Source organism: Falco cherrug, chromosome 1 (genome assembly GCF_023634085.1).
Source record: "Falco cherrug isolate bFalChe1 chromosome 1, bFalChe1.pri, whole genome shotgun sequence".
NCBI lineage: Eukaryota > Metazoa > Chordata > Aves > Falconiformes > Falconidae > Falco > Falco cherrug.
In genome coordinates this window covers 45,954,641-45,960,640 of record NC_073697.1, presented here as the reverse complement: position 1 = coordinate 45,960,640, position 6,000 = coordinate 45,954,641, and the positions used below count along the sequence as shown (strand labels likewise).

Below are 6,000 nucleotides of genomic sequence, written 5' to 3'. Positions count from 1 at the left end.
GTTTAAACGAAAACCAGTTATTTGACTGAGATGCTCTGATGTGGGAGCCTTAACAATATTTATGGTTGTGCTGTGGTGGTGTTTTTTTCATTGTTTGGTGACTACTTTTTTTTTTTAAATCTTGCAGAACACTGAAACACAACACGTGGAAGCTGTACTCCTTTTAAAAGACACCCTGATAAAAGTTAATTTTTTTAGCACTTAAATACAAAGCAGCTTTCTGATTTTTATAATCAAGAAATGGAAAACAATTTTTATTAACATGTTTTACATTTACAATCTTTTATTAGCTAATCAACATCAACATGCAAAAATAAGCGCTAAATACAAACCTCTACATATGGTTTTGTTTAAACTACAATGGTTTAATTCTTTTGAAAAGTCATAAGGATGTGTTCTGTAGTTGTTAAAATTGACTATTAGTTTCAGTAATGAATACTATTTAGACCCTAAAATTATGTAATCATCCTGCAAGGCATCTTCAGAAACTTCGCCCAACACTTAAGAATACCAGCTCATTTTCATGTGAGTACATTCTCAAAGCAAGAAATAAGGCAGTAGCACTAATGATTTCATATTGAACCCTATGCACATAACTAATAACTTTAGAAGGACTTTAACACTATGGTAGACTGGAAAAAGAACATTTAAACAAGCATTGGATTTTGCCTGAAATGTTCTCGGTTCCTCTTGACACTTATGCAACCTCCTTAAAATATTTGGGTTTGGAAAAAGACTTCATACTCCTTCAAACCAGTCCCTAGTTGATCCTCCAGAGAAGCCAGGCTCGTGTCAAAGACATCAATATCTTCCCATGGAAATAAGTTACAGAATTCATGTTCAGGATTACTTCACGAGAGGATCATAAAGAAGGCAAAGAGGAGCTTAAAGGAGAACATATTGGTAGTACTGAAATCTTTGATAACAAAAGGGTCTTGGACAATTTGAAAAAGAGGGAAGAAAAATGGATTTAATTTCAAATCTGTTGTAACTTTTCCCCCAGTGCAAGTGTCCATCTTTGAAGAAAGTTATCCTTTAGAAGATGAGAGTACTTTTGAGAAGAGTCCAATTTTTGACCTTACATTACAAAACCTTAACAATCAAAATTTTATTTTTGTTTTTATTCAAGTACAAACTTAAGTCATAAATTCCTCTCTTTTTTTTAAAGAGTGTTTATTGTTGCTCATTGATCTTTGGTCGCAAGAAACAATAATGCCACCGACAGGTCTGATCCCCAGGGTGGCAGGTTTTGCTTCTTTGCCACACATTAAGGCCCCCCCCTTTACAGGGTATGCCAATATACACTGTGTCAAAATTCCAGCGGCACTTCATCATGTGTTTTATGAACCTACATGATGTAGACTTTCTCAGCTTGTGAGAAGTTGAAGACTTCTTTGGTTCTTGGGCAAATTACTTTGTCATCTTGACGAATAGAAAGCAGAGACTGAAAAAGAGTGAAATCAAAAGATAATATTCACAATAATAACTCAAAAGTATTATTTAACTATTTAGTAAATAGACTTAAGAAAATTATAATCTGAAATCAAAATATCTTTGCCCACAAGTTACTTATTCTACATTATTGTTCTCCAGAAGGAAACAGTTCCTACGTAATTTGATTTCACATTATAAATTCACCTACTAAATCAGGTAGTAGCTCCTTTAAAGACCAATTAATCACATAAATATACAGTCCTTCAGCAATTACAAGAAATTGTTTATCTTCTGATAATACAGAAGATACTTCTTTCTGATTGAATTTATAAGCTCTTTTTTGATAAATTTATTACAACCACTGCTATTTTAAGTTCAGCAAGTCATTTATTTCAACACTCACATTGTATCCATAGACATATCCATTTGGTAACATCATAGGAGGATTATTTTCGTTCATTACATCCCCCGAAATCTTGCAGACTAGTCGGGAGTTGGCACAATGTGCCATAGGCAGAGGCTGAGCCAGCTTGTTCAGGGATTTGCTACACACAGGGCAGTCTGGGTTTTTTGAGCTCCCATCCTCTTTATAACACTGTCTGTTTAACAGCAAGTTAAGGAACAGCCACCGCAGAGCGCAACAACAATTAGTTAATGACATATATTGGAAAAAAGGTAGTGCTAGGTTACAGAACATACAAGACCATTTAATTCAAGTTTAAAGTGCACATCTAAGAATCAAGTGCTTGTTTCAAGGAACAAGAGTGAGCCACAAGAATCTGGCACCCTCTCCAGGTAAAGTTTCTGATGTAGAAACCTTTAGTAGCACCAGTCCTCCTCTAATCACCATAGTGTGTAGCTAATCCAATTAAGTTTCAAAACATGCAGGATATATTTGAATATTCACATAAAAACAGAGAAGGTACATTTGTGTCCAAGTGCTTAAAAAATGGTAATTCTGACCCAGTTCACCGATTTTTGCAGATATATTCACTAACTGAAGACACATGGAAAGATAGCTTAGTATGCAAACACACTGTAGATCTCACCTTAATATTTTTCTAACATCATGCCATTTATTATAGTCCCCCCTTCATGTAACGGACAGCAATTCATACTCCATTTAAACAACTCATGAGCAAAAGTATGCAAGTGTCTCATATCCTCTTTGAGCTCTCTGAAAAGCATCCATAGAATAAAAAACCCACAATGTCGTTTTGCATTCGACAGTAGTATCTGCATTAAAGGATACGGTGTTTTTATAGCTGAAAGGCCTGCCTGGAGTGTTATAGTAAAAACAGAATTGTTTCCCAGCTGATGTAGTCTGTAGTTATCATATCTAAACTGCTGGATCAGCATTCTCCATCGAGCAGGGTCCAAGAGATCCTGTTAGAAAACCAACACAACTATAAGTTGTTTTCAATCTAATTGTGCCGGGCAGGGGGGGGAAGCCTGGGAGTGGTACATTGTGCAAACTCACTAGACTGAATCCAGCACAAAATACAAGTATACATGCTAATGCATAGCGTGAATGTACTTGTTTAGAAAGTATCTTTTAACACTACTTTACTAGAAATATGACTTAAATCAAGTATTACTTAAAATAGCTGGCATAACAATATTCAACTTCCTTCTGTCATCTACCAAATGTTCTAATTAAGGTACATAAATCCTGGTAGGGCTATTCCTTGCATTTAGTTTTCTAGAATACTTGTGAAGCAACATTAGTATTGTTGAGTGTTTGCTCTATAGTCTGAGCCATTAACATCAGTAAGCCAGAAATGTTGCGGGTTTTTTTTTTTTTTTTTTCCCCCCCCCCCCCCCCCCCCCCCCCCCAAACCTTTTTACAAGTCAGGCTAATTCTACTGATACCTCTTTGTAATATATAATGTTTACAGAGTTTTGTAAAAAGGTTTTAATTTGAAGAGCTGGCACAACCCCAGGGTCGAGAAAGCTTAGGTAAGCTATGCATTTAAGGACAAAATTCTTTAATATATATTGTACTGCTGTGCATTACCTAAAAATACAGAGAATAGTATGTAAACATTTTTTTTTCCATAGAACTAAACCCACAGGTCAAGAATGCATATGAACCCTAAAAGTAATGCTGAGAAAGAGTCATGTAAGAAGTGAAGACCCTTTGAAAATATATTTGTTATCTATACAGGCAAAGATATAATCCTCTCTTCTGCTAGCACCCCTTCTCCTTTGCATCCATGACCTGCATTTTGGTCAAGAGACATGGCAATGTTTACATATCTTAGAAATAAGTTCATACTACCAACTGTGCAAGCTACACTTTGAGGCAACTAAGAGAAATAATCCAGGGAGACCTTGCAGCAGCTTTCCCATACCTAAAGGGGGCCTAAGGAAAGCTGGAGAGGGAGTTTTTACAGGGGCATGTAAAGACATGACAAGGGGGAATGGCTTTGAACTGAAAGAAGGTAGGTTTAGATTAGATAATAGCAAGAAATTCTTCACTGTTGAAGGTGGCAAGACACTGGCCCAGGCTGCCCAGAGCAGCTGTGGATGCCCCATCCCTGGCAGTGTTCAAGGCCAGGCTGGATGGGGCTTGGAGCAACCTCGTCTAGTGGAAAGTGTCCCTGCCCATGGCAGGGGGTTGGAACTAGATGGTCTTTAAACATCCCTTCCAACCCCAAACCATTTTGTGGCTTTAGTATATTGTTTAGTGTATAAAACAGGCTTTTAAAGAAAATCAGTGACAGACAATACACTGAGTAACAGCATCGAATTCAAAACACATTATATCAAAATTGCTCAGCAGTGATTTTACCATGACATAGACACCAGGGTTTATGCTTTGCTCTGTACCACCTTGGCCCACTTGTCTTCTCCTCAGTTCCCTGCTCATCCAAATCAAGAACTGGAGAAGGAGGGACTCCACCACCACCTTTTCTTGTAGCCTGTATTGTGGAACTCCCCCATGGCAAAATGATCACACTGGCCTGAGAACTTTTATCTGGATGATGATAGTAAGTAATTTTTACTGTTTTATGAATAGGTTTGTCACCGTTAACCTGAAATTACATGTTAACAGAACTGTGTTTCAGGTAAACTTGAGAAATATCTTGTAGAAGTCCAACACTCAATGAAGGGCTAAACTGGATTTTGACAGCAGTTGTCTGAGAGAAGAATTATTTCTCCATCCCTTCTCTCTAGCAGAAACTGCCAGCTTCAATGGTGAAGTGGTTTATGTATAAGTACTAAATCTTAGCTGAGATTATGAAGTTGCGTGTCTCCATGAACACAGACTTAATAGCTCCCATTAAACCAGGAACATCTTTGGGTGAGGGACGGAAGAAATGCAGCTCACAATGCAGCCCTGGTGTTCTTCAGACAAGCAATTAGAAAGCAGAATTACACAAAAGCTAAAAGAGGACTGTAGGTGATGGCTTTTGGAATCTCTTGAAATCCATCAGGAATATTAAGATGGGAGAGAGGAGTTGGGCAGCAGAAACAGTTGGATCATCTGTGAGTCTGCAGCTGAAAACAACAGCAAAGAGAAGAATTCACATGAAGAGGTAAAAAGATTCAGAGGCAAATCCACAGAAAAGGAAGGAATCCTGGACATAAGTAGTCTTTGTCTGAGTTCAAAATGCTCCAAATCAACAAGCAGAACTGAGGCAGAGAACCTATACAGATGGGGACAAAAATAAATACACACACTTATCTTGCCTTAACTAATGCAAAAAGCACTGTTTCTGCCACCCAACTGCATATATGTTTGCTCTATCACCTGACCCATCTAAGGTCAGAATGTTCCCGGTGTTCCAGGATGAAGCTTTTGTTCTGACCTTAAGGCAATCCTTGAGAAGATGTGACACAGCCTACAACAGATCCATAATAAAAACAAACTATTACTAATCATTAAGAAAAGTCTATGATTAAGGGCCTAGGCGGTGGGACAAAAAAGTAGAGGCTACTAAGTGTCCAGTTGGAATAATTCCAGCCACAGCTACACAAGCTTGTTCAAAGGATATACAAAACAAGATGATTTTGCCAGAACATTAAATATGTTTCCCTTAAAGTCCCAAAAGATAGGACAACAAGCTGGAGAAAGTTGTCTTCATTGGTTATAGAGGATGCTTCTTCCCTTGGATTAATGAAAATCAATTGATTAGTGGTATTATGATCTGACAAACTCTCACAGATTTAAAAGTAATTTTACTTAAAGCAATTTTAAGAAGTCATTTATGCACAGAACTCCTAGTTAACATATTAAAGGTACTGCCAAACAAGTGTGCACTCTATAATTCTGTTGATCTAGGTAATCATTAGAGGACCAAAACCGTAACTTCCATAAAATAGAATGTTTTAAGTAAGATCCATAAGATGTAGTAGGGAAATTGTTTCAACTGTCGGTTTGTATATGAAACACCACTAGCCTTTCCCCTTGCTCTCCCTCATTGAAACATTCTGTCCAAACTGGCCCTTAGAACAAAACACAGGATTTTTATTTCCTACCTATTTCTTTCTAACTACTGGAACGATGATAAGTTCTGTCTTACACCTATAGTCTTCTAACGCATCTATCGTTTACGCTTA

General features: G+C 37.4%; 1 protein-coding gene across 6 annotated transcripts in view; it reads right to left on the bottom strand.

The window, feature by feature from the left end:
* Window positions 1-263: 263 nt before the first annotated feature.
* MAEA (macrophage erythroblast attacher, E3 ubiquitin ligase) overlaps window positions 264-6,000 on the bottom strand; it is a 54,376-nt gene continuing 48,639 nt past the window's right edge. For all 6 annotated transcript variants that reach the window (XM_027815481.2, XM_055717345.1, XM_055717262.1 and 3 more), the window contains 3 exons: window positions 2,687-2,820; window positions 1,838-2,033; window positions 264-1,444 (listed from right to left, as the gene is read on the bottom strand). In XM_027815481.2, coding sequence (XP_027671282.1) covers window positions 1,349-1,444; window positions 1,838-2,033; window positions 2,687-2,820 — 426 coding nt within the window. In that variant the 3' untranslated portion in view covers window positions 264-1,348. The remainder of the gene's footprint in view (window positions 1,445-1,837; window positions 2,034-2,686; window positions 2,821-6,000) is intronic.